Here is a 26,729-nt window from a genome sequence, read left to right as displayed (position 1 = left end):
AAGTTACTTTAACATTTACATTTTAACTAACATCTTTATTCACAGAATGAAATATTTGGCACTTAGTCATGGGATGTCATGCACTAGGAAGCAAGTAATAGGTTTCTTGTAAGGCTTGGTGGGAAGACTTAACAATTCCGTGTCTGTGACCATTCTGCAGAACACACTGCTGCTCCTGAGGTAAAGAGCCATAAGATTCTGGAGACTATGAAATGCTCATTCATTCAACCAGCATAGATTGTGCTCACAGTATGCAAGGCATTGGTAGGAATGCATGTGGCAAAGTTTCACTCTCATGCAACCTACATTCTTATAAATGGGGTAGCCATAAAATAAACAAATAAGTATAGAAACAAACAAGAGGCTGGGCATGGTGGCTCATGCCAGTAATCCCAGCACTTTGGGAGGCCGAGGTGGGCAGATCACGAGGTCAGAAGATTGAGGCCATCCTGGCTAACACGGTAAAAGCCCATCTCTAGTAAAAATACAAAAAATTAGCAGGGTGTGGTGGCACGCGCCTGTAATCCCAGCTACTCGGGAGGCTGAGGCAGGAGAATCCCTTGGACCCAGGAGGTGGAGGTTGCAGTGAGCAGATATGGCGCTGTGTCCAGAATTGGTGGGTTCTTGGTCTCACTGACTTCAAGAATGAAGCCACGGACCCTCGCAGTGAGTGTTACAGCTCTTAAGGTGGCACGTCTGGAGTTGTTCGTTCCTTCTGATGTTCGGATGTGTTTGGAGTTTCTTCCTTCTGGTGGGTTCGTGGTCTTGCTGGCTCAGGAGTGAAGCTGCAGACCTTTGCGGTGAGTGTTACAGCTCTTAAGGCGGCGCGTCTGGAGTTGTTCGTTCCTCCCGGTGGGCTCGTGGTCTCGCTGGCTTCAGGAGTGAAGCTGCAGACCTTTGCGGTGAGTGTTACAGCTCATAAAAGCAGCATGGACCCAACGAGTGAGCAGTACCAAGATTTATTGCAAACAGTGAAAGAACAAAGCTTCCACAGTGTGGAAGGGGACCCGAGTGGGTTGCCACTGCTGGCTCTGGCAGCCTGCTTTTATTCTCTTATCTGGCCCCACCCACGTCCTGCTGATTGGTAGAGCCGAGTGGTCTGTTTTGACAGGGCGCTGACTGGTGCGTTTACAATCCCTGATCTAGACATAAAGGTTTTCCACGTCCCCATCAGATCAGTTAGATACAGAGTATGGACACAAAGGTTCTCCAAGGCCCCACCACAGCAGCTAGACACAGAGTGTCGATTGGTGCACTCACAAACCCTGAGCTAGACACAGGGCGCTGATTCGTGTATTTACAATCCCTGAGCTAGACATAAAGGTTCTCCACATCTCCACCAGACTCAGGACCCCAGCTGGCTTCACCCAGTGTATCCCGCACCGGGGCTGCAGGTGGAGCTGCCCGCCAGTCCCGCGCCGTGCGCTCGCACTCCTCAGCCCTTGGGTGGTCGATGGGAGTGGGCGCCATGGAGCAGGGGGTGGCGCTCGTCTGGGAGGCTCCGGCCGCACAGGAGCCCATGGAGGGGGTGGGAGGCTCAGGCAGGGTGGGCTGCAGGTCTCGAGCCCTGCCCCGCAGGAAGGCAGCTAAGGTCGGGTGAGAAATCGAGCACAGCACCGGTGGGCTGGCACTGCTGGGGGACCCAGTACACACTCCACAGCCGCTGGCCCGGGTGCTAAGCCCCTCATTGCCCGGGGCCGGCAGGCCCGGCCGGCTGCTCTGAGTGAGGGGCCCGCCAAGCCCGCGCCCACCCAGAACTCCAGCTGGCCCGCAAGCGCCGCGCAGCCTCGGTTCCCGCTTGTGCCTCTCCCTCCACACCTACCCGCAAGCCGAGGGAGCCGGCTCCCGCCTTGGCCAGCCCAGAAAGGGGCTCCCACAGTGGAGCGATGGGCTGAAGGGCTCCTCAAGTGCCACCAAAGTGGGAGCCCAGGCAGAGGAGGTGCCAAGAGAGATCGAGGGCTGTGAGGACTGCCAGCATGCTGTCACCTCTCAGTGCCACTGCACTCCAGCCTGGGGGACAGAGCGAGACTCCGCCTCAGATAAAAAAAAAAAAAAGGAAACTAACAAGATACGCTGGAAGTTCTCTAACCTTCAGTTAGTATGTTCCGCAGAGGGAATGAAGAACTTAGGCTATTCTTGTTTCCATCTATATATCTAACAAGAATTAAATTATTCTCAGAACTGATTATGCCAGTTATAATTACATAGTTCATATAAATATCATGGAAGCCAATAAAATATGAGTTGTTTCTTGGAATGCTGAATTTAATGCTTTGTAAGGACTTAATTAAAAATTACTTAAAAATTATAAAACAGGCCGGGTGCGGTGTGTAATCACGCCTGTAATCTTGGCACTTTGGGAGGCTGAGGAGGGTGGATCACTTGAGGTCAGGAGTTCAAGACCAGCCTGACCAACATGGTGAAACCCTGTCTCTACTAAAACTACAAAAAATTAGCCAGGCATGGTGGTGCACAGCTGTAATCCCAGCTACTCAGGAGGCTGAGACACGAGAATCTCTTGAACCTGGGAGGCGGAAGTTGCAGTAAGCCAAGATCCCACCAGTGCACTCCAGCCTTGGCAACAAAGTGAGACTCTGTCTCAAAAAAAAAAAAAAAAAGTATTTTTCAAAGGTTCTCAGCCAGGCATGGTGGCTCATGTCTGTAATCCCAGCACTTTGGGAGGCCAAGGCAGGTGGATCACCTGAGGTCAGGAGTTCGAGACCAGCCTGGCCAACATGGTGAAACCCTGACTCTACTAAAAATACAACAACAACAAAAAAATAGCCAGGTGTGGTGGCAGGCACCTGTAGTCCCAGCTACTTGGGAGGCTGAGGCAGGAGAACCACTTGAACCCAGGAGGCGGAGGTTGCAGTGAGCCGAGATTGTACCACTGCACTCCAGCCTGGGTAACAGAGTGAGACTCTGTCTCAAAATAAATAAATAAAATAAAATAACAAGTTCTCACTCCAGTTTAAAGAAACTGAATTGCTGATTAAAGGGTATGGTTAATGTATGGATGCCAGTCAGCAGATCCGTGCTAGTGATAATAATAATAATGGCTTTAGTGCTATATTATTTATATTAAACATTGTTATAACAAAAAGATTAAGATTGCTCTATATCAAATACATATATATAAGATCTTCATATTTAATACATCAGGAGGCTCAAAGATAGAAGTAGCTGGACCTCTTGACTCTTTTTTTTTTTTTTGAGATGGAGTCTCGCTCTGTCGCCCAGGCTGGAGTTCAGTGGTGCGATCTCTGGTCACTGCAAGCTCTGCCTCCCGGGTTCACACCATTCTCCTGCCTCAGCCTCCCAAGTAGCTGGGACTACAGGCGCCCACCACCATGCCCTGCTAATTTTTTTGTATTTTTAGTAGAGATGGAGTTTCACCGTGTTAGCCAGGATGGTCTCGATCTCTTGACCTCTTGATCTGCCCGCCTCAGCCTCCCAAAGTGCTGGGATTACAGGCGTGAGCCACCGTGCCCAGCCGGCTCTTGTAACTCCTCAAATCACCCCATCTCTTGACCTGACCCCGAGATAAGCCTCCTCATTTCCACACTCTAGACTTTCTTATGTGCTTATAAGATAGACATGTTGACTTCCTGCACGTTTCCCATTCCTTCGTTTCATGCCTTTCACGTACATCATAGCCGTAACGTTTCTATTTCTGGATTATAACAAAGGTGTTAAGTTGGTTTTCTTTGGTCTTCTCCCCTGTGTTTCTTTGTCATCTCTCGTTTCTTGTTTCTGCCCTGCCATGTGTCTTGTGCATTACGGTTATCCTACTCATCTTCAACCTGATTTAAAACACTCATTCAGTCCAGGACTTAGAGTGTAAGTGTGTTCAAATAGTGTTAGGTTCACATAATGTCTAAAACTTTTAGCAGGAAAAATGCTACCTTGCCAATTTGTCTGTGTCTGAAAGGAATTTGCATTTAAAAATTTGGCAGTTTGACAGAGGCAAATTTAAAATTTGAAAATATTTTCTTAAATGTAGACTCATTTACAGCTAGAAGGCAAGGGCAGCAAGTGATGGTGACCAGCAGTGCCTGAATGAACTCAGGAATGTAACTGTAGATCAAGGGTCCCGAACTTTAGGTTTCAAAGGATCTCTTGGAGTACTTGCTGAAAAATGTAGGTTCCTAAGTCCACTGCCAGAAACTCTGACTCAGTGGGTCAAGAATGGAATAACTAAACAATGGCCTGATGCAGTGGCTCATGCCTGTAATCCCAGCACGTTGGGAGGTTGAAGCAACAGGATCACTTGAGGTCAGGAGTTCGAGACCAGCCTGGCCAACATGGTAAAACCCCATCTCTACTAAAAATACAAAAAAATTAGCTGGGCATGGTGGCATGCACCTGTAATCCCAGCTACTTGAGAGGCTGAGGCAGGAGAATTGCTTGAATCTGGGAGGTGGAGGTTGTAGTGGGCTGAGATCGCGCCATTGCACCACTGCCCTCCAGCCTGGGCAATAAGGTGAGATTCTGTCAAAAAATAAATAAATAAATAAAAAAGAAAGAAAGAAGAAGGAAAGAAAAGAGAGAAGAAAGAAAGGAAGGAAGGAAGGAAGGAAGGAAGGAAGGAAGGAAGGAAGGAAGGAAGGAAGAAAGAAAGAGAGAGAAAGAAAGAAATGCTGAATAAGATATAGAGACAACATGTAGCTGGGCCAGCTTATGACATCTGGTAGTGGGGAGATCTGGGGCTGGGTCCTGAATCTGAGGGTAATTAACTCCCTGTAACTTCTTTTCCTAATCTGTAAAAGGATAGTGACAGCAAGACATTGTGATGGGGTTAATATTTTGGAAAACATCCACATGTTTTTTTCCTTTGCCTTTCTGAGTGTGTCAACTACTTCCTACCTGTCCAGCCTAAAACACAGGCATATTGTCTTGGTAGGGATGGAGATCTGAGAAGGAGATTAGAATTTGTGTCTGAGGGTTTGCAAACAGGAAGAAGAAGTCAATATTCAGATTCTGACATTCAAGATGGAGTTATGTAGCAAGACCATTGCTATGAGATGGTATTTCTATTTTCCTTTATCCACTCCCACCCTGCCCTCTTCCCACCCTCACAGTAGCATGAGAAAAACCAGATATGGAAGTTTCAGGTCATAAAAATTATCTTATAATTCAGAAAACAGGCCTTGTGCCTATGACAGCCAGGCCATGAGGCTTACAGCTCTGTGGTAGAATGAGGATGTGTTAGGGAAAAGCAAAGAAAATCCCTCCCCTCTTTGGCTGAGGACATTATAAAAAGGAGAGCAAGAAAGAGGAGAGAGAAATGGGCTTGAGGTGAGTGCAGAGAAGGGGTGCATGGATCCCGAGGGCAAGGAGAGGAGCTTCTTTCCGTTTCCCTCCTTTCCAACAACTACTTTGTGATAAAAGTTGTCCCTGGAGTAGGAAAGGGGAGGGACAGTTGCAGGTTCAACAGATGTGGGTGGGGCCAAGGCCACAGAACACAGAAAAACAACTCATTCGCTTTCGTTTCCTCACTGATTATAAAAGAACAGAGAAGGAAGGGCTTCAGTGACCGGCTGCCCGGCTGACTTACAGCAGTCAGACTCTGACAGGATCATGGCTATGATGGAGGTCCAGGGGGGACCCAGCCTGGGGCAGACCTGCGTGCTGATCGTGATCTTCACAGTGCTCCTGCAGTCTCTCTGTGTGGCTGTAACTTACGTGTACTTCACCAACGAGCTGAAGCAGGTCAGTGCAGTGCAGTGCACTCAGTCTTCGAGGCGCTTAGCAACTGTCTGGTTACCTTCTTCTTTGCATGTCAGCTTGCCCCTCTCTGACGACTTTCCTGCTTCCTTTCTCTGTGGGTACACTCTTAACTGCTAAATCATATAACCACTGAGGTCTTTGCAAAACTGTAAGTTCAAGAAATTGTGTAAACTAAGTGCAGTTACACAACTGGCTCCACTAGTTACTAGCAGATGTGGGCAACAAAACTCCTGAGGGATTTTTTGTTTTTAAAAGTATGTATATTTTATAATATTAGCCATTGCAACTCTTCATGAAAGCTTTCTGCTAAATGCTTTACAGTTCTTTTGTTTTCCTTTTCCAAACTTTTATCTGTGCACATTCAGTTGAAAAAGAGAACTTTTACAGGTTCTTTGGTGCTCATATTCAGCATACAAAAATGTAAAAGACGATTCACAAATAAAACACATTAGCTCAAAATGGAAAAAAATCACAATGACAACAATAAAACAGCCTAAGGTAGTGCACGCTGTGACAGCTCTGCTTATGGGGACATGAGAATTCCTGCGAAAATAAATAGAATGTCCTTTTGTAAAAGCAGCAATGACATGTCTTGTAAACTTCCTTTTTTATATTATAGCAAGGTTTGGAATAAAATCCAAAGGGACTGGAGCTTACACTGTAGCCATGAATAAATAAAAGAGTCTATTTCCTCAATTACCGTTGGTCCAGTTTTCCTTTTGAGTCCAATGTGCAGCAGGTTTTAAAAGGTGCACAGTAAGAGATTCTAACCAATTAAGTGGTGAATGATAAAATTTCTTTCCTGCTTTCAAACACAAATGGGTAAATCTGTTCCATAGCAGTAGCAACAGCCTTTAAATAGGGCCTTGTTACTGTGATACTTCCTGTCTAAAAAATCTGTAATGTAGCTCTTAGAGTCTTTATCCAATAGCACACAGCAGGATGAAGTTCAGATTCATAACTCACATGAGGTCTATTGCTCTTTGTGAATTCTGACAAACAGATTTCTTTATTTTTAAATTTTTTTATTTTACTTTAAGTTCTGGGATACATGTGCAGAACGTGCAGGTTTGTTACATAGGTATACATGTGCCATGGTGGTTTGCTGCACCCATCAACCCATCATCTAGGTTGTAAGCCCCACAGGCATTAGGTATTTGTTCTAATGCTCTCCCTCCCCTAGCCTCCCACCCCCAACAGGCCCCAGTGTGTGTGTTCCCCTCCCTGTGTCCATGTGTTCTCACTGTTCAACTCCCACTTATGAGTGAGAACATGCAGTGTTTGGTTTTCTGTTCCTGTGTTAATTTGCTGAGAATGATGGCTTCCAGCTTCATCCATGTTTCTGCAAAGGACATGAACTCATTCTTTTTTTGTGGCTGCATAGTATTCCATGGTGTATATGTGCCATATTTTCTTTATCCAGTGTATCACTGATGAGCATTTGGGTTGGTTCCAAGTCTTTGCTATTGTAAATGGTGCTGGAATAAACATATGTGTGCATGTGTTTTTATAGTAGAATGATTTATAATCTTTTGGGTATATACCCAGTAATGGGATTGCTGGGTCAAATGGTATTTCTGGTTCTAGATCCTTGAGGAATTGCCACACTGTCTTCCACACTGGTTGAACTAATTTATACTCCCACCAACAGTGTAAACGCATTCCTATTTCTCCACATCCTTCCAGCATCTGTTGTTTCCTGACTTTTTAATGATTGCCATTCTAACTGGAGTGAGATGGTATCTCATTGTGGTTTTGATTTGCATTTCTCTAATGACCAGTGATGATGAGCTTTTTTTCATATGTTTGTTGGCCACATAAATATCTTCTTTTGAGAAGTGTCTGTTCATATCTTTTGCCCACTTTTTGATGTGGTTTTTTTTCTTGTCAACTTGTTTTACAAGAAACAAATTCCTTGTAGATTCTGCATATTAGACCTTTGTCAGATGAGTAGATTGCAAAAATTTTCTCCCATTCTGTAGGTTGCCTGTTCACTCTGATGATAGTTTCTTCTGCTGTGCTCTTTAGTTTAATTCGATCCCATTTGTCAATTTTGACTTTTGTTGCAATTGCTTTTGGTGTTTTAGTCATGAAGTTTTTGCCCATGCCATCTTGAATGGTATTGCCTAGGTTTTCTTCTGGGGCTTTTATGGTTTTAGGTTTTATGTTTAAGTCTTTAATCCATCTTGAGTTAATTTTTGTAGAAGCTGTAAGGAAGGGGCCCGGTTTCTGTTTTCTGCATATGGCTAGCCAGTTTTCCCAGCACCATTTATTAAATAGGGAATCCTTTCCCCATTGCTTGTTTTTGTCAGGTTTGTCAAAGATCAGGTGGTTGTAGATGTGTGGTGTTATTTCTGAGGCCTCTGTTCTGTTCCATTGGTCTATATATCTGTTTTGATACCAGTAACATGCTGTTTTGGTTACTGTAGCCATCTTCCCTGCTTTGTTGTTGCAGGTTGAAGTTATGGTTCTTGACTCATGAATTCTTGAGGGTGAGGGTAGCTGTATCAGAGCTGTGTCTGCTTCTGCTCATCAGTATACCTCTGGGTCTAGCGTGTGGTTCCCAAGTAGCCACTAATACTAATACTTGTGGTTCACTACATACTTATTGCATGAACGAACAGCCTTCGCAAATGTGGTAGGCACCACGAATATGCAGGCAACAAGGGTAGAGTCAGGCTCAACCCAAAGCTAGGCTCTAAGTCACTGAACACTCCCATTTTGTATTCCAGATGTAGCTAGTCCTGGTGAACTTTCACATCTTTGAAATGTTTTGCTTTTAGTTATGTGGTATTCCTGTGTTGACAATAAGTGAGAATACAAAGGACTGGCATTCTGCCTATTCCTGGGGCACAGGCATGTCATGGGTAAAATCTGTAATAAAGAAGTTATCAGATAGACACAGCTGTTCATGATAAAACAATTGAAAAGCAAACTGCCAATCTCTGCCTGTGGATGGTCCATGTACAAATTGAGGTATCTTTGACAGAAAAAACAAACAAACACTTAGTGCTATTTTATGATTTTCTCGATGAAAACCCTTGGAACTATGACTGCAAAATTGCTGAAAATAAACCAACTCAGTTTTTGACTTCTAATATGTATTTTAACTCATTGTATATTAAATAGTAGAGAATTATGAGCTACAAGGAACTTCAGATCCTCCCCCCACCACCACAACCACCTTTTTACAGACGAGGAGACAAGAAATAATGTACTCAAGTTCAGACAAGGCTTTGGAGGCAGCCGTGGGGTGGCTAGCACCCAGGTCTGTAGGCTCTTCCCTCCACGGTGGGATGTCCACAGGGTTAACCTATCTGCACCTTGTGATGTACACTGTGCATGCACAGTGCATCCTGCAGCTCCAACTCTGCCAGCTGACTAGGAAATGAAAGGCTAAGGATCTCAGAAAAGTATAAATTGTGCAAAAGACATAGAGTAGTAACTATTTGCTAGGGAAATGCAGTTTGCGTATCCTGTGGAATGTAAGTTTGGTTATCCCAATCAGTCGGAAATTTTTCTTTTAGAAATGGATGAGGCAGACTCTTGTTTTATTTGCAAGTAATTATGAAAATTATGGCTACTATTAGATGACCAGTAAAGTCAGGTTTATTGTAGGACACATTTAGAAAAGATTTTCTTTTGTAAGAAAAAAATATTCATGAAACTATAATCATACCTTTAGCTTTAAGTCTACATGAGAGACTGGAATACTGCTATGTTCACCAATTTGGAGCCAGAATTTCCTAACCTTTCTTAAGTTTGCAGCAGAAACAGAGTAAAGCTGTTACTCCACACACAAGTAGCTCCATCAATTTGCTTATATTACAAGTTGGACTAATTTTAAGATTGAATCAACCAGTTCTTTACTCAACTGACTCATGCAATTGTCTGTATATATAATCAAATTTCTTTTTCAATTCTACTATAAAAATGGAAATTTCATATAAGGCCTAAGATCTTCCCACTTGCACACATTTTTCCTAATTGCATATTGACATATGAATACATGTACATTAGGCATGCAGAAGAATTCATTGAGAGTGCTAGAAAGCTAGGAGAATTACAGATATTGAGCAATTACTGTGTACCAGGAACTTTGAAAAGTATTGCCCGGTTTCATCTCATAACAATTCTATTACGTAAGTATAATTATCCCATATTATAGACGAACAAACTAAAGCTCAGGCGAAGTTAAGAGATTTGTTCAAGATCACAAAACTAGTAAAAGGTAAAGCCTGATTTTGAACACAGGCATGAAGGAGGTACTCAATAAATTGAAGCACCTACTTTTTTTTACATTTTTTCAATACAATACAATGCTATTTTTATAGTAGCATTGTAATTACCGCTGAAAAGTCTCCTGAAGGTGTCACTTTCTTCATCAGAAATTTTCCAAAGGGAAAATAAATTTGAATCTTCTGTGTAGACTTTGGAAAAGTATATTCAACATAAGTATTAATTTCTTAAAATTGAATACAGGCTCCACTTTAGCTGGTGAAAATTTGCAGAAGATACAGTATGCAAGGATTATAGGGTGTAAGGGTTAAGGAAGGCTTCATAACATTGGATTGGACCTTCACAAATAGCCTGTAGACCAGCAAACATGAACAACAAATATGGGCTTAGCCCCTGAAGTCTGTGTCCCTCTGAGAAAGTTTTATGATAAAGGAATGGCCTGTCACTGTGGCATCATAGATGGGGAGGAAAAAGGAGAAGGGCTTCCCCTCCACGGATCTCCATAAATGATCCTTTATGCTATTCGCAGTTTGCAGAAAATGATTGCCAGAGACTAATGTCTGGACAGCAGACAGGGTCAGTGCTGCCATCTTGAAGTCTACCTTGCTGAGTCTACCCTGCTGACCTCAAGCCCCATCAAGGACTGGTTGACCCTGGGCTAGACAACCACCATGTTTGTAATAGCACCAAGAGCAGTCACCATGGAAATCCACTTTTCAGAACCAAGGGCTTCTGGAGCTGAAGAACAGGCACCCAGTGCAAGAGCTTTCTTTTCAGAGGCACGCAAATGAAAATAACCCCCACACGCTACCTTCTGCCTCCAGTGCCCAGGTGTGGTTAGTTAGAGAATATAGCCTCAGCCTATGATATGCTGCAGGAAACTCATACTTTGAAGTGGAAAGGATGGGAGGAGGCGGGCTAGACAGATTGTATTAATTATCATTCTTGGAATAACCACAGCACGCCACGTCAACCCACCATGTGTCTAGTCACCAGCATTGGCCAAGTTCTATAGAAGAAACTACCAAAATTCATGATGCAAGAAACATGTGAGGGTGGAGAGAGTGACTGGGGCTTCCTCTCTGGATTACTATTGTTCAGAAATCAACATTTATGCATAAAAAGGTCTAGAAAGAGAAACGCCAAAATGACAATGTGATCTCTAGATGCTATGATTATGAGTACTTTTTTTCCTTTTTATTTTTCTAGATTTTACATATTTCCTACAGGGAATGTCATAAAAATATCCATGCTATCCATGTATAATTTTCACATAGATTTAAAGAACACAGCATTTTTATATAGTCTTATGAGAAAACAACCATACTCAAAATTATGCACACACACCGTCTGATCTCACCCCTATAAACAAGAGAGATCATCCAAAGGTTAACTAGGAGGTGAGAATATAGCTGCTATTAGTGGTTGTTTCATGTTTTGTTTTGTTTTATTTTGTTTTGTTTTGTTTTTGTGATTTACTTATTTAGTTTTTGGAGGGTTTTTTTTCTTTTAGAAAAGTGTTCTTTACTTTTCCATGCTTCCCTGCTTGCCGGTGTATCCTGAATATATCCAGGCTTTATAAACTCCTGGGTAATAATGTAGCTACATTAGCTTGTTAACCTCCCATCCACTTATACCCAGGACCTTACTCAATTTTCCGGGTTCCCCCCACCTCTTCCTGACAGTATTTCTGGAAAATACTCAGAAGGGATCACAGGCTCTAGCCAGCAATTGGTGCTAATCTGGGCTAGTCCCTGTGGCACAAGCTCCACCACCACCATCCATGTCAAACTCCACCTCAGTTGATAAGTTGTTGCCTGCTGCCGTTGTTGCCTGCTGCCGTTACTGCCTGATCACAGGCAGCTTTCAACTCTGCACCTTGCCTCCCACAGCTGGAGCCTCCCATATTCAGCCATATCCTGCTGAGATAGCTTACAGCTGATGTGAAGTAAAAAGGCATACTGCTCCCTCCTTTCTGTGTCATGCACATCTTTTTGCCCCAACAAGTTACAGAGACTTGTGAGCCTGCTCGTTCAGTGTAATCAAACCGAAGCTTGGCCAGAGCCAACTCATACTGAGTGAACTGGGACAGTATCCAGGGAAAGTTTGCTCTTTCTGGAACCACCCTCGGGCCTTGTGGTTGATCCCAGTTTCTCGTCTGTTCCTTCTTGATCCTTTCCCACAGTTTGCTAGACATGCTCTCATATTTCTGAATCATATGTGACTGAGTGCCTTCCTTGGAAAGGTTTTGCATCTCCCAAGTCAATTGGAGGTGCAACTAGATGTCTACAGGTGGGGCAGACAGGGGCAAGGAAATGTACCTAAGTCCATGGTCAGTCATATCTCAACTCAGGCGGCCCCAGCTTCACCTCCAACTACGTATACTACGGGAATGTTTTTCTTTTGTAATTTAAAGGAGGAAGAAAGAAAATAAACATTTGTTTAAAAGTAAATGAATGATCTATGTCAGGGTGTGTAGAAGAAATTTATTAACTCAAGTTTGCACCTTTGCATTTGAGGCACCTTGGCCAAATGTCCAAGGGTTACATGGCTGAGTACAGAACTGTGTGATTCTAGCTGGGAACTCTCATAAACAGTTAAGATATTTTGATTTAAAATGATATTGTCTTTCTATAGGAAGGAGTGAATCATCATTCAATTTGATCCTGCCTTCAAGCTTTGCAGTACCTTAGTTCAAATAACAGATTAAAATAGTCATTTTCTTATTTATTTCTGCAGGTGGAGTCAATTCAGCAGATTTTTTTTTTTTTTTGAGACGGCATCTCGCTCTGTTGTCCAGGCTAGAGTGCAATGGCACGATCTCAGCTCACTGCAAGCTCCGCCTCCCGGGTTCATGCCATTCTCCTGCCTCAGCCTCCCAAGTGGCTGGGACTACAGGTGCCCGCCACCACACCCAGCTAATTTTTTGTATTTTTTTAGTAGAGACGGGGTTTCACTGTGTTAGGCAGGATGGTCTCGATCTCCTGACTTTGTGATTCACCCGCCTCGGCCTCCCAGAGTGCTGGGATTACAGGCATGAGCCACCGCGCCTGGCCAATTCAGCAGATTTTTTCAGGGAAATAACATCTCTTCCATCCCACTTGCTAAAACAAAACAAAACAGAAGAGAAGAAATGAGCAAAGCAAACAAACAAACAAAACCCTTCTGGCTTTGTTTGGACCTTCTGTTTCCTGTTTTTCTCAATTAAACAATTATCAGCCTGAAGAGTTCTGGGTGGCTTGGGGTGGTGTGTGTGTGTGTGTGTGTGTGTGTGTTTATAACATCAAGCAAGGATTTGTTGATGAGGGTGAGGAGTTCGTTGGTAATGATCTGGCTATTGCCATTGTTTACTTTCAATCAGAAACATGGAGAAAACCTTCAAAGAGTGTTTAAAGTCTCTACCAATAAATCCCTAGCTAGTGTAAACATTTAATGAGACAGCATTCAGATTTCTAGTGGCAACATGGTCCAGATTCTGCCAGCCAGAGGAGCAGAAATCAGATCAGTAACTGGAATCTACTTAGCTAGCTCAGATCTAGAAACAGAACATGACCCCCTCCCAATTGACTTGGCTGTTTTTTATTTAGGATCCTAAAATGTAAACTGACTCCACTACCGACCTTGTATCTAGGTAGGTTTCCGCTTCAAAATGGGATACATACCATACCATGTACATAACATACCATACATATCTGGAAGAGACCTCAGAATCACCATAGTGAAGCGGCTCAAAACTATGAACAGACACAGGAGAATGGAAGCAACTTGTCAAGAAAAGCACAGCTGTTTAGTAAGGGAGGCAGGGAAGGACACTGTGACTCCAGATGTCTGACCGACACCTGGATCCTTTCCTTCTGACTCCAGATGCCTGACCCACACCCGCATCCTTTCCACCATATCCAGCTGCTTACTTTTATTCTTGTTTTTTTAAGGACAAAGGAGAGCATGCTTACTTTTATTTCAAACAGGAACTTACTCAATATGCCAAAACTTCTCTAAGTCTGCTATCAGTTTCTGTTGTCTTAACTTCCAAATGAACAAAAATAAAAAGCACTTATGCAAAATATTGTGTTATATTCCATCTCAACCCAGATGCAGGACAAGTACTCCAAAAGTGGCATTGCTTGTTTCTTAAAAGAAGATGACAATTCTTGGGACCCCAATGACCAAGAGAGTATGAACAGCCCCTGCTGGCAAGTCAAGTGGCAACTCCGTCAGCTCATTAGAAAGGTAGGTAACCTCACCAGGTGACCTCATCAGCGGGTGGAGAAGGCCAGAAGAATTCCTTAAAGCAAAGCAATCTTTAAGATAATCAAGTCTAGACTCTTCGTTTTACAACTAAGAAAACTTAGGCCCAGAGTATTTAAGTAATTTTCCCCAAATTCATAGAACTAGAAAAATGGGGCATAGCAGCAAAGGGCAGGGCCTGGCCGACTCCTGGTCTAGAGTCCATTCCTCTGGCCCAGACAGCCTCCATATCTAGTCTAACCTTTTGATCTCACATTATGGAAACTGAGGCACACACAGGGTAATGAAGAGAAGGTCACAAAGTCATAAAGAATGTGTGGGATTGTTTTTCATTCAAAAGATAAAGAAGATCAAATAGTGATGTTTTATATTCTTCCCACATTGCTGATGTCTGGAATTAAATATTTATTTTTGTATGCATATAGAGATAAAGAAAGAGGAAAGTAAGAGGGAAGAAAGAGGAAAGGAAGGGAAGGGAAGAAAGAGATACTTTGAGAAATTGAAGGTAGTTTTTTCTTAATTTACAGCCAATAAATAACAAATTACAAAAAGTATCTGTTTATGGAAGTTGCTTAAACAGGACCTCCAGCAGAGACATGTTAATTAACAGTTTATTTTATTAAATGTGGCAGAGTGACAGATCTAATCAAGTTTCTTCTCTTAGGCTCTTCCTTCTTTGTAAGAGGGCATTTAATAATATTTGCGGCCGGGTGTAGTGGCTCACGCCTGTAATCCCAGCACTTTGGGAGGCTGAGGCAGGTGGATCACCTGAGGTCAGGAGTTGAAGACCAGCCTGGCCAACATGGTGAAACCCCGTCTCTACTAAAAATACAAAAATTAGCAAAGTGTGGTGGTGTGTGCCTGTACTCCCAGCTACTTGGGAGGCTGAGACAGGAGAACTGCTTGAACCCAAGAGGCAGAGGTTGCAGTGAGCTGAGATCGTGCCACTGCACTCTAGCCTGGGCAGCAGAGCAAGACTCTATCTCAAAAACCAAAAAAAAAAAAAAAAAACATTGCTTCTGCCTAAGTAAAAATATCAGATGAGAACACAGGTATAAAAATACTCTGTAAACTATAAAGTACCACATACATCACCATTGTTTAAAGACATTAACTGGGGGAATTCCCAGGGTAGAAAGAGAATGTGTTTTACACATGTTTATAAGTCCATTGTTTGGTGCTCTGCATCTGTTTCTCCATATAAATACTGTTATGTTGGAGGTTAGGGATCAAGCTGATAATCCTGAGCTGTTTTCACAGTAGAGCCCTGACACATGTAAGATGCTATTTCTATGGGAAATGAAACTAGACTTCCTTCTAGGAGTCCTAGAAACATACATGTTCTGTGGCTGCCCGGGCAGCATGGCCCCAGGCAGGGGGTTGCACTCTGCACAAGCTGTACGGAAGCAGCCATGATTCCACCACTGCAAATGACAGCGAGTGTTCAGGGGGCAAGGACCAGGAGACTAGGAAAAACCTGGGCTGGAGAAGGGTCCTGAGGAAGCTGAGAAATGAAACTCCCAAGTTCCCGGGATAGGGGCTTGGGGAGGGTGGAGGTGCGATTGTCCAGCAGGGGAGAGCGACTGAGAACTAGGGTGGAAATCTGGAGACTGAGGAGAGGGCTGGGTGCTGTGGACAGGGAGTGGGGAGATAAGAGAAATAGTGAGGACATTTCTCTTTCCTGCTATTCCTGCCATTCTCCCTCCCATTCTCACATCCTGCTACCAACTAGAATAGTGGGAAGCTGGGAGAGAACACAGAGGGAGTAGGTGAGAATGTGGAAAAAATAATTCTCTTTTTCTTTTCAGGCACATTAGTTGAACAGACTTATTCCAGTAAATATCCTATGCCCATTTCCTACATTATCTCATTTAATCCTCACGACACCTCTGAATAATAAATCGTTATTATCCTCTTAAATATATTTTTAAAATAGATTAATAAATTGAAGTTTAGATCAGTTAAATAACTTGAGCAGTCTCACAGAGACAGTAACTGAAACATTTGAATGCAGGGCATCTGGCCATGCTTCTAGTCACTCTTTTTATTTTGCCTCCCACATTGTAGGAAAGACCCTTTTCTTTTTCCTGCTGCTTCCCCTTCTTTCCTTCCTTTCTGTTGCAGAATAAGAGAAAGAGAGAGTAAAGAGTGGGAGAGAGAGAAATGAGAGACAGAGATAAGAGAGAATGCTGTGGTTTCCTCTCACTTCCCCTTCCCGTATGTCAGTGCCCAGGGAACTGATTACAGTCTGTCCACCGCCACCACTCCCTGCCCCCATTATCCGGCTTCAGGGTTTGCGGTGGAGGGAGAAGCAGAGAGCTTCTGCTATGGGGTGGAAGTACAGAGAAGGCAAGTTTCTGACAGTTGCAACATTAACTACAGTGATTGGGAAAGAGGGCAGTGATGGGAGAAGGTGGCAGGAGGGACACAGCTGAATTCAGAAGCCATGGATGAGCCAAGTCAGGGTCTTCCAATTTAATAGAAAGGTTTGGTTTTCACTCTTTCTTACTGGTTTTCCCCACTGGTTAGTACAAAGGCGGGGGGAAGTTACTAGATATTTAGCAAAGATATGGGAAGATGGTAAAATATCTTTATGTTGAGAATGGCTCAGCCACATTCTCAGAAGTGAAAGAATGACATGATGTTGTCAGGTTATACCTCAATAGGCTATGTATGTCTGTGAGCATCCTGAGAGAGAGGAAGTGTGCCCTGTGTCTTGAGGCTTGGGTCTGTCCAATAATTTTAAGCCCCTGGGCTGTTACCCAGTGCACTTATACACACACACACACATGAATGCGCATATACATACACCCCACACACAGAAAGTGACATGACATGGCTGCCACACCTATCAGCCACATTTGGCTGACCTCACATGGTGGATGGCTTCTTCCTCCTGCACTGCTCCAGGTGTGGCCTTTCCAAGACTTCATCCAGCAACAGAACTTTCCCAGAAAGGGGACCATCCCTTGATTGCTGTGCGGGGACAGCTATCTCAATATTTATCCCAGCTCCCACCCCACCCCTTACAGTCCCTATGCTTGACCAACTTAAAGCTTCCTAGATTGATAATGCATGTAGAAATTTCCTGTTAGGCATCAGCAAGATGAGCCATAGGCATTCTATAGTCAGTTTAAATTTTTAGGGAAATTAACAAGCTTTATTCAATAATATTTGCAGATGATTTTGAGAACCTCTGAGGAAACCATTTCTACAGTTCAAGGTAGTATCTTTTTTGTTGTTATTTTAATTTTTTACTGTCATCTTCATGACAGGTTGTGAATAGTTCTCCATTCTCCTTCTCTGTGTTCTCATCCACTCATCCATCCTCTGATCTGCTGCTCTGTATCTCAAGCCACTTGTTGATTCTATTTCCCTCTTTACATTGGCAGCTAGGAAGCTCAGAACCAAATCTGTGGCCCATCTATGGTCAGAACTTTATTTCAGCTTAATTTTATTCTTCCCCATGAATTTTCCTTTCACCTTAATTTCTTCACTTATTAGTTTCTACCTTCTAATGTGTTACAAACAAGCCATCTTAAATCATTTCTGGGAAATTGAGAGAAATAAATGAAGTCCCTTAAAGTTACCCTTCTTTGTTTTAGGCCACCACTGGGCTCCAGGTCTTTCTTTACAAAAGCCTCCTCCTCCATCTTCCCTTTCCCAACAATCTTTCTACCCACCTATGATCCTCATCCTGTGGTCTCCATGCCACACCACCCTCTTGTTCATGGTCAGCAGCCTTCTCTCGATCCACCTCTCTGTTCACTACTGTTGCCCAGGCTGGCTTCTTTAGCCTTCCATCTGGCACTCCTTCATCCTTCACAGCTCATGTAATTGTCACCTCTTCAGAGAGGGCTTCCCTGGACACCTTTATAACTAAATTCCCTGCACTCTGTTATTTTTATCACACGTACCTTGTTCATTTCCTTTCAGTTATTTTTTAAATCTGTTATTCTTTTCCAATGCAATAAACTTCTTCATCACTTGGCACCCCCATTTTCCTTTATTAAATATGTTTTCTTAAATATAAAGGACAGGACCTGGTCCTGGGGTCTAAGCTTTCTTTCTTATCATTTCTCCAAAGGTGAAAGCAGTAGTGAGAATGTTGAACACTCCACCTATTCAGATGAGGCATACCAGATTAATGGTCTATAGCAGATAGATGCATGTACTGTTTTCAGTGTTGGAAGAATAAAATTCTTTGTTATTCATCCCAGTAAGGTGAAACACTACCCTGTATACCAAGATATATCCATGGTATCTCGATACACATATTTGCAAGTTTCTTTTTTGGGAGGTGTTTGCTATAACCAGTTGGAAATTTCCTCTTTTAAAAATTTGCTTTCAAATCTAGGCTTTCCTATCCATATCCTTGAAAGGACCTTAACAAATCTGTTGCCCAGGCTGGAGTGCAGTGGTGCGATCATGGCTCACTGCAGCCTCAACTTCCTGGCCTCAAGCAATCCTCCCACCTCAGCTTCCCGAATAGTAGGACTACAGGCACAGGCCAACACACCTGGCTAATTTTTCTATTTTTTATAGAGACAAGGTTTCACTATGTTGCCCAGGCTAATCTCAAACTCTCAGGCTAAGTGATCCACCCATCTTGGCCTCCAAATTGTCACTTTCTAATTCATATTTTCTGTAGAAGGCTGTAAGTCCCTTGAGGACATGGTCAGTGAAATCAGTGATTAATATTTGTAGCCCTCTGGGGTGTAGTGCCTTACCCTAGTACTGTCTGTTTGATGAAAGAATATAATTTATCTTACAACCAATGTAAGCACACTTGGGAAGTTTGAACTGATTTTTTTAGAGAAAGTCATTTGTTACATTTCTTTTTTTTTTTTTTTTTTTTGATGGAGTCTCGCGCTGTCGCCCAGGCTGGAGTGCAGTGGTGCGATCTCTGCTCACTGCAAGCTCCGCCTCCTGGGTTCACGCCATTCTCCTGCCTCAGCCTCCCGAGTAGTTGGGACTATAGGCGCCTGCCACCACACCCGGCTAATTTTTCTGTAGTTTTAGTAGAGACGGGGTTTCACCGTGTTAGCCAGGATGGTCTCGATCTGCTGACCTGGTGATCCGCCCAGCTACAGCTTCGCAAAGTGCTGGGATTACAGGCTTGAGCCACCGCGCCTGACCTACATTTCTGTTTTTTTAAGGCTACCCCAAAATACTTTGGACGGTGATCAATAAATGTTATTTGTTTATTACGATCTAGTGAATTCACAATTTATATGCTTGTATACTCAATATCATGACCAGAATGTCAATTCCTATTCTTTTTTCTTTTTTTTTTTTGGAGTGGAAGGGTGATTGCAAGATGACTGTTGGATATCAGTTTGCAGCATCTAAGGGCAATTGTTATCATTGCTACTGCTTTAGAATCTGCAGTAGTTAGCATAGAGAAAGGAAAATTGAGATGACAAAAATTGGTACCACTCTGTTTATTTCTGTATGTAATTCTAGGTGGAAATTTGCCAATACGTGGTTATTTGCACACTTTAACTCAGCAGGATTATTACACATCTACAGTTATTTCTTTATTTATATTTTTGGAAAAGGGATAGAATCTTCACTTTGTTATATCTTCACTTTGTTTCTCTTTGGACCTTACCTGTGAGACACCAATAAATTATAATCCATGTTACTGCTTATTCTTTCCGTGTAGAGTACTTTTCAAGTTGATCATAAACTGAGGTATGTTGATCATAATATCAAAATGTTGTTTTTATGAAAACTCATAGAATCAACTTTGGAAGCCCAGTATGCTTACAATGGCTGATTGACAACACCTATGAAGAGCAACGTATTGGAGAAATAGTTTGGCAAGTGTTGATGATTCTTTATCATTTCTCTTTTAGAAAAGCAACAAAATACTTCTCCCCTAGTGAGAGAAAGAGGTCCTCAGAGAGTAGCAGCTCACATAACTGGGACCAGAGGAAGAAGCAACACATTGTCTTCTCCAAGTAAGAGAAACAACAAATAAGTGACTTAAGGGAAAATAATGGAAGGATTGTGCCAAGTAACTTATTTTTAAAAGAATTTTACCTGAAATGTTATATGGCTATCTACAACATGCTCAGTATTAATCAGATCTCAGATTGACTGTTTTCAGATGCAAGATTAAAGACAAATAGCTCAATTACTGCCATGACCTAACTAGCCTCATGAAAATTACAAAGTGGGAGAATTTTGTCATTGCAGTTGTCAGAATCCCATTTTTTTTTCCTTCTTTAGAGTAATTTCTTGCTCTTTCTTTCTTTCTTTTTAGACAGAGTTTCGCTCTTGTTGCCCAGGCTGGAGTGCAATGGCGCCATCTTGGCTCACTGAAACCTCCGCCTCCCGGGTTCAAGCAATTCTCCTGCCTCAGCCTCCCAAGTAGCTGGGATTACAGGCATGCGTCACCACACCTGGCTAATTTTGTATTTTTAGTAGAGACGAGATTTCTCCATGTTGGTCAGGCTGGTCTCGAACTCCCGACCTCAGGTGATCCTCTCGCCTTGGCCTCCCAAAGTGCTGGGATTACAGGTGTGAGCTACTGCACCCAGCCTTTCTCTCTTATGATTACTTCTTCCATCCCTTTGCACTTCCCTTCTTTGCTCGCCATCAAATCTCCCTTCTCTTTAAAGGTTCTAAATCATTTACTATCCCTATGAATCACTAGGTGCTCCTAGTGGCATTTATATTAAATTAAACCATAGGAGATTGCCAATATTTGACCATATTTTACTTACACAGATGTCAGTTTCATATAGTTTAACCATATATGTTACATCTAATTTATATCTAGGCAGAACATGTGTCGATATGGTGCTATGTAATACTGTGCATGGGACTTTTTTTTTTTTTTTGAGACGGAGTTTCACTTTTGTCACCCAGGCTGGAGTGCAATGATGCCATCTCGGCTCACTGCAACCTTTGCCTCCCAGGTTCAAGCGATTCTCCTGCCTCAGCTTCCCGAGTAGCTGGGATTACAAGTGTGCACCACTACGCCAGGCTGGTCTCAAACTCTTGACCTCAGCTGATCTGCACCCCCCGGCCTCCCAAAGTGCTGGAATTACAGGCGTGAGCCACCGCACCAGGCCTCTGTGCATGGGTCTTACAATGTAAATATCTAGGTTGGAATCGCAGCTCCTCTTCACCTAGATGCATGTTCTGAGCAAATTACTTAATGTAGTCAAGCTTCAGTTTCTTCATATGCAAAGTTGAGACAAATCATAACTCACAGAATGATGCAAAATGTCTGATCTATTGTATGTACTCAGGCAATACTCATCTTTATTTTTATCAGAGGCTTTGTCCCATAAATTTGTCTAAAAATATTTCAGACATCAGTTAATAGATAAAAAGTTTGTTTAGGGGTTTGGAGTTGGTTGGTTGGTTTAGTTTCTTCTGGGTAGTTGCCGTCTTGACATTCTTGGACTCATGTTTTATAAATGATTGGCATGTTCTGCCTACAAGTGGGGGGATTATTATGATGTTACTGCTTGCTACTCATCAATAAATATAATTGGTTTATGCTCTGGAAAAGCCCAATTTTGCACCAATCATGGAGATAGGCTAAAAGTGTAAAGAAATATCATTTTGAAAGGTTCATTTTTCATTCAAAACCTTTGAGTGTGAAAGATTCAAGGATCTGAGGATCTTTAAATCTAGGCTCCTTTGCCAACTTTGTGCCTCTATTATTTTTGACTAGAGATGCCATCTGCTTGGATATGCCTTTGACTCTGGAGAGCTGAGAAAGATCAAGGAGGGACCCAAAGAGTCCAGAAGGAATGGCAAGAACTTCTGAGATCTAGGCCTAAAGAAATAGATACGTTTATTTCGGTTTCCTTCCGGATTGTCCACTTAAGTTCACCAGCACAAGAAGGGAGGAACGGATTCAGGGCAGAAGTTCTGCCCAGGAGAAACCATTGCTATCTGAGTGGGCCATCCCTTGTGCTACCATTCTAAGTGTGACACATGTGGCATAAGCAACTGACAAGGTATAAAAAGACAAGGGACTCTCAACAGTTCCCAATGTCACAATGATACAGGAGCCTCCTAATTTCTATGTGACTAGAATTTGTAATCCACATTAAGATTGAAGGAGGAAGAAGTTTGATATTAGTTTGAAATCCCTGGCATTCCCAACAAAAATATAGGCTGGCCACAGCTGCAAAAAAGCTCCTTGCTTTGCTACAAATTCCCTTCTGTTAACGCTCTTTCTCTCTAAATTTCCTACAGACTCCAAGAATGAAAAGGCTCTGGGCCGCAAAATAAACTCCTGGGAATCATCAAGGAGTGGGCATTCATTCCTGAGCAACTTGCACTTGAGGAATGGCGAACTGGTCATCCAAGAAAAAGGGTTTTACTACATCTATTCCCAAACATACTTTCGATTTCAGGAGGAAATAAAAGAAAACACAAAGAACGACAAACAAATGGTCCAATATATTTACAAATACACAAGTTATCCTGACCCTATATTGCTGATGAAAAGCGCTAGAAATAGTTGTTGGTCTAAAGATGCAGAATATGGACTCTATTCCATCTATCAAGGGGGAATATTTGAGCTTAAGGAAGATGACAGAATTTTTGTTTCTGTAACAAATGAGCACTTGATAGACATGGACCACGAAGCCAGTTTTTTCGGGGCCTTTTTAGTTGGCTAACTGACCTGGAAAGAAAAAGCAATAACCTCAAAGTGACTATTCAGTTTTCAGGATGATACACTATGAAGATGTTTCAACAAATCTGACCAAAACAAACAAACAAAAAACAGAAAACGAAAAAACCTCTACGCAATCTGAGTAGAGCAGCCACAACCAAATAATTCTACAATGCACACTGTTCTGGAAGTGACTCACTTATCCCAAGAAAATGAAATTGCTGAAAGATCTTTCAGGACTCTACCTCATATCAGTTTGCTAGCAGAAATCTAGAAGACTCTCAGCTTCCAAACATTAATGCAATGGTTAACATCTTCTGTCTTTATAATCTACTCCTTGCAAAGACTGTAGAAGAAAGAGCAACAATCCATCTCTCAAATAGTGTATCGCAGTAGTAGCCTCCAGGTTTCCTTAAGGGACAACATTCCTAAGTCAAAAGAGAAAAGAGGCACCACTAAAAGATCACGGTTGGCCTGGTGCAGTGGCTCATGCCTGTAATCCCAACATTTTGGGAACCCAAGGTAGGCAGATCACAAGGTCAAGAGATCAAGACCATAGTGACCAACATAGTGAAACCCCATCTCTACTAAAAGTACAAAAATTAGCTGGGTGTGTTGGCGCATGCCTGTAGTCCCAGCTACTTGGGACGCTGAGGCAGGAGAATCGTTTGAACCCGGGAGGCAGAGGTTGCAGAGTGGTGAGATCACGCCACTGCACTCCAGCCTGGTGACAGAGCGAGACTTGGTTTCAAAAAACAAAGAAACAAACAAAAAAAACCTTCAGTACGTATGTGTTATTTTTTCAATAAAATTCTATGTTACAGTATGTCATGTTTGTTGTAGTGCTCACATTTATTGTCGTTTTTGTTTTAGTACTCACTTGTTTCATAATATCAAGATTACTAAAAATGGGGGAAAGACTTCTAATCTTTTTTTCATAGTATCTTTTATGTGACACATATTACAGAAGAAAGAAATTTCTCACTTTTAATTTAATGTGATCAAATGTATCAGTTCTTTTATTTATGGCTAATACTTTTGTTCTGGGTTGAGTTGTGCTGTGTCCTCAGGAAAGATGTTGAAGTCCTACTCACCAGTACCTCAGAATATAACCTTATATGGACATAGGGCCATTGTGAATGTAACTAGTTAAGATAAGGTCATACTGGAAAAGGATGGGCCCTTAATACAATATGACTAGTATTCTTTTTTGTTTTTGTTTTTGAGACAGAGTCTCTCTGTCACCCAGGCTGGAGTGCAATGGCTTAATCTCGGTTCACTGCAAACTCCGCCTCCCAGGTTCAAGCGATTTTCCTGCCTCAGCCTCCTGAGCAGCTGGGAATTACAGGTGTGCACCACCATGCCCGGCTAATTTTTGTATTTTTAGTAGAGATGGGGTTTCGCCACATTGGCCAGGCTGGTCTTGAACTCCTGACCTCAGGTGATCCACCCCCCTCGGCCTCCCAAAGTGCTAGGATTACAGGTTTGAGCCACTGTGCCTGGCCCACTGGCATTTTTGTAAGAAGAGGGAAATTTGGGGCCGAGCGCGGTGGCTCACACCTGTAATCCCAGCACTTTGGGAGGCCAAGGTGGGTGGATCACGAGGTCAGGAGATCGAGACCATCCTGGCTAACATGGTGAAACCCCATCTCTACTAAAAATACAAAAAATTAGCCAGGCGAGGTGATGGGTGCCTGTAGTCCCAGCCACTTGGGAGGCTGAGGCAGGAGAATGGCGTGAACCTGGGAGGCAGAACTTGCAGTGAGCCAAGATGGTGCCACTGCACTCCAGCCTGGGTGACAGTGCGAGACTCCATCTCAAAAAAAAAAAAAAAAAAGAGGGAAATTTGGTTATTTGGTTTCAAAGACACACAGGGAGAACACTGGTGATTACAGACACAGAATGGAGTGATGCACTGGTAGCCAAAGCATGACCAAGGATTGACAGCCATCATCAGAAGCTTGGAAGAAACAAGGAAGGATTGATTCTACGCAATCTCAGAGGAAGCACAACCTTGCTGACACCTTGATTTCAGACCTCTGGGCCTCAGAACTATAAGAGAGTACATTTCTGTTGTTGAAAGCCACCTGATTTGTGACATTTTGTTCCAGCAGCTGTAGGAAACGACCTTACCTTTCATACCTTGTTCAAGAAATCTTTTGCACTATCATACAGATATCACCATCTAAAAAAATTACAGTTTAGCCTTCATGGTTTGATAATGTCATTCAACTGTAATTTAATTTGTGTATGAGGTGAGATAGGAATCTAATTTTTTTTTTTTGAGATGGAGTCTTGCTCTGTTGCCCAGGCTGGAGTGCAGTGGTGCAATCTTGGCTCACTGCAACCTCCACCTCCCAGGTTTAAGAAATTCTCTGCCTCAGTTCCCCAGTAGCTGGGATTACAGTCACATGCCACCACACCCAGCTAATTTTATTTGTATTTTTAGTAGAGACGAGTTTTCACCATCTTGGCCAGGCTGGTCTTGAACTCCTGACCTCATGATCCACCCACCTCGACCTCCCAAAGTGCAGGGATTACAGGCGTGAGCCACTGTGCCCGGCCTAATTTTATGTTTTACCATATAAATAGCCAGTTGTCCAACACTGTTTATTGATTAGTCCCTCATTTTCCTCGCTGATTTTAATGTCTCTTCTATCATACACCAAGCTCTCATGGTTCTGTTTCTGTGAGTATTTTTTACCTATTGATCTAGTTGTCCATTCCTGCTCTATGCCATGTTTTTATTTAAAAATTATGGTAAACTATACATAGAATTTATCATTTTAATCCTTTTTGAGTGTACAATTCAGTGGCATTAAGTACACTGACGTTGTTGTGCAACCATCACTACTATTCATATCCAGAAAGTTTTCATGATCCCAAAATGAAATGCTGCACATATTACACAGTAACATCCCATTAGCCCCTGGTAACTACCATTCTCCTTAATTTGTCCATAGATTTAACTCACTTAAGTATCTCATAATTATGCAATATTTGCCCTTTTGTGACTGGCTTATTTCACTTAATATAATGTCTTCAAGGTTCTTCCATGTTGTAGCATGTGCCAGAATTTCCTTCCTTTTTAAGGTTGAATAATATTCTATTTTATGTGTATAACCCATTACCCCCCAGTAACTAACATTCTCCTTAATTTGTCTATAAATTTAACTCACTTAAGTATCTCATATGTTATGCAATATTTGCCCTTTTGTGACTGGCTTATTTCACTTAGTATAATGTCTTCAGCATGTGCCAGAATTTCCTTCCTTTTTAAGGTTGAATAATATTCTATTTTATGTGTATAACACATTTTATTTATCCACTCATTGGGCAATCATACCATCTGGTTTTAACCACTGTTGCTTTACTATAAATCTTGATATCAGGGATGTATGTTCCCTTTCTTTAGTCCTGTGGTTCAAAATAATCTGAGCTATTCTTAGCTCTTACTTTTCCCTGTTAATTTAGGAACCACTTAGAAGTTGTGTACATGCAGACACACACACACACACACACACACACACACGCACCTTTTAGAGATTTTGATAGAATTACATTGAATTGCTCGATTAATCTGGGGATAGCTTCCATGTTTTAGATACTTAGTTTGATACTTCCCAAACATGAGCGACTGTATCCCCCCATTTATTTAGACCATCTAAAATGACCTCCAATAAGGTTGTATTTATTTACTTATTTTTGACATCATGAATGGGATCTATGTCTTTTAATGACATTTTAAAGTAGCTGATGCAGGGAGTAGGTATTAACTTTGAGAAACAGTGCAACATAGTGATTGAGAGCATTGTCTCTGGATCCAGATTGATGGAATTCAAATCCTAGTTCCACCACTTAC

At 42.3% G+C, this 26,729-nt stretch overlaps 1 protein-coding gene across 1 annotated transcript; it reads left to right on the top strand.

The window, feature by feature from the left end:
• The first annotated feature begins 5,011 nt into the window (after positions 1-5,011).
• TNFSF10 (TNF superfamily member 10) lies at positions 5,012-23,693 on the top strand. Its single transcript, XM_063621711.1, has 6 exons — positions 5,012-5,027; positions 5,512-5,712; positions 14,062-14,199; positions 17,398-17,440; positions 20,079-20,183; positions 22,444-23,693. Exons 1-6 carry the CDS (start codon positions 5,025-5,027, stop codon positions 22,869-22,871), a joined length of 918 nt encoding a protein of 305 aa, XP_063477781.1. The 5' UTR covers positions 5,012-5,024; the 3' UTR covers positions 22,872-23,693.
• Positions 23,694-26,729: the final 3,036 nt, after the last annotated feature.

Source organism: Symphalangus syndactylus, chromosome 17 (genome assembly GCF_028878055.3).
Source record: "Symphalangus syndactylus isolate Jambi chromosome 17, NHGRI_mSymSyn1-v2.1_pri, whole genome shotgun sequence".
Taxonomy (NCBI): Eukaryota; Metazoa; Chordata; class Mammalia; order Primates; family Hylobatidae; genus Symphalangus; species Symphalangus syndactylus.
Note: the sequence above shows the minus strand (reverse complement) of the source record. Positions and strands in the feature narration are given on the sequence as shown.